Source organism: Dermacentor variabilis, chromosome 4 (genome assembly GCF_050947875.1).
Source record: "Dermacentor variabilis isolate Ectoservices chromosome 4, ASM5094787v1, whole genome shotgun sequence".
Taxonomy (NCBI): Eukaryota; Metazoa; Arthropoda; class Arachnida; order Ixodida; family Ixodidae; genus Dermacentor; species Dermacentor variabilis.
In genome coordinates, this window is record NC_134571.1 from 121,223,653 (window position 1) to 121,225,769 (window position 2,117).

At 44.5% G+C, this 2,117-nt stretch overlaps 1 protein-coding gene across 1 annotated transcript; it reads left to right on the plus strand.

Moving 5' to 3' along the window:
- The first annotated feature begins 1,249 nt into the window (after nt 1-1,249).
- LOC142578312 (uncharacterized) lies at nt 1,250-1,800 on the plus strand. Its single transcript, XM_075687712.1, has 2 exons — nt 1,250-1,367; nt 1,490-1,800. The coding sequence occupies exons 1-2, from the start codon at nt 1,250-1,252 to the stop codon at nt 1,798-1,800; spliced, it is 429 nt and encodes a 142-aa protein (XP_075543827.1).
- Nucleotides 1,801-2,117: the final 317 nt, after the last annotated feature.

The window sequence follows — 2,117 nt, forward strand, 5'->3', positions numbered from 1 at the left end:
ACATATGTCATTATAAGAGCTCCAGACGAAACTGGCTTATGGACTTCCAGGAATTGCCGTGCGGCAATGTAATGAGGAGAAAATGTGATGCAAAATAGTTTATATTTGACGAAACTACAACTGGTATGTCAAAAATACGATAAAGTCAAGCCTTTAGAAATATTAGTGTTCATTTTTTTTTAATACAGCCGTATAGTTGGAGTCACACGGCAGCCCAAACTCGAGCATTGCGGGTCTCAATGGCGCCCGATTAGGCCGCACACAAAGTCAGAGTAGGTTTCCCAACCATATAGAGTAATCACCGTACTGCAGGGTATTTTCAGCATTTTTGAATACTTAGTAAAGCGGTAGCGCCATCCAGCAATTTTTCAACAAAAATATAAGGTATTTGCGTAATGGTGTTGCCAACTGTTGGGTAATTACGCTACTGTAGGCTAATTTCAGCAATCGAACATCTAGGAAAACTTATCCGGGGCATTGTTCCCAAACTCAACCATCTAAATGCATAGCGTTGATACAAAAAAGAATGTCTCGGCGAAGACAGAGCATGGCCAGCTCGCAGTAATGCTGAGGAAATCAAAGTTGTCACCATTTGTCGATGAATGCACCGACATTTCCAGCACTAATATCCTCTGCTGTGTTGTGCGGTACTTTCCAACAGAAAAACGAGAAGTCACGGCTGAGATTTGTGAAGTGGCTCCCTTGGACGCCATTATAGTTGTTCTGCCGAGGTGCTTCAATGAAGAGATCAAAATTGCTTCACGAAGAGAAACGTCCTTCACGCAGAGGAACATCCAGGTCAATACATTGCAAAAAATTGCAGGAACGCGCAGGTTGAAGTTTCGTGGTCATGTGCTGCATGAACCACCCAGCCGCCACCGCTGCAAGCAAAGCCGCAATAAAGTTAACTCGGTACATTGAAGATTTCTTGCGGGGTATCGCTGGTTACTACCGCCGTAGCCGCAAACGACAAGCTCAGATCGACAATTCTCAGCAATATCTCCAAACGAAGCAAAGAAAAGACGGCTGTCTTCATGCGACGCGATGGCTCGTCCTTCGCAAATGCATTGAGCGTCTATTAAATAAATGAGATACGCTGAGACTTCTCTTCCAGGAAGCGGCCATCAATCTATTCCGTTGTCCCTTTCCCTTTAAAGAGAGATAAATAAAGTTTTTCATCATCATCATCATCATCATCATCATCATCATCAATGACTGTGTTGTCCTGGCCGACAAGACCTTGAACAATATGAAATGCGTCATTGAAACTTATCTAAGCTTCATGAGATGTGTTCCGAACTTCTTCGACAAGCTCAATGCACTTTTTCAGCACCGTAAGAATATAATAGCAGAGCTCCAAACAGAAAGCGGGTGTTTTCTCGGAAGTTGTTGCCGAACTTCGTACAACGCGGCGTTATCAAAATTAGTGACATCACCCCATGTACCAACATGCTTTACTGCCGTTGGAAGATGTCTACTTGGGCAAAAGCTGCAAGAGCTGCATCGCTGCATGCATTGAAGCTGGCAAGCAAAATGAAGTACGAGGCCCATAAGTTTGCAATGAAATGTTTTATCAAACAGCTGTCCTCGAGGTCAAGAAAAGGCTCGTCTTTTCCCGAGGTCAACTTAATAGCGCCAGCTCTCTGTGTGGAGGCCAGAGTAGAGTTGCCTGTGCTGCCCGTACTTCGTACGCGTCATGCTTACTTGCTGCTTGACCCGGAAAATATTGAACAAGAGTGGCGAAGTCTCCCGTCCTACTTTACCAGCCACGAGAAGGACCCACTGAAAAATAAAGAATAAACCGCGTCATTCTGCAAACCTGCCCCACCACCCCATTAGAAATGGGAGAGGAAAACACATGATGACTTGCCAGAAGTCAAGAATATCATAACATTGGCCCATCTCACATTACGTTCGCCAAAATCGTGTGAAGACTCTAAGTGGTGGATCACTCGGATTTCCGGTCGATGAGGAACGCAGCCAGCTGCTAGACTTGGCATGAACTGCAGGACACACTGAGCACTCATTCTTTGAACGCGCAGTGCGGCTTTGGGTTTTTTTCTTGGCTTCGTCTAAATAATTTATATTAATTATCTACCAGATGGCATCAAATCCAA

Bases quoted from the DNA above. Each gene is read 5' to 3' on its own strand.
- LOC142578312 (XM_075687712.1), top strand. From the start codon at position 1,250: ATGAAATGCGTCATTGAAACTTATCTAAGCTTCATGAGATGTGTTCCG. The intron at 1,368-1,489 runs GCGGGTGTTTTC...CTTGGGCAAAAG, and splicing joins AGCAGAGCTCCAAACAGAAA to CTGCAAGAGCTGCATCGCTG.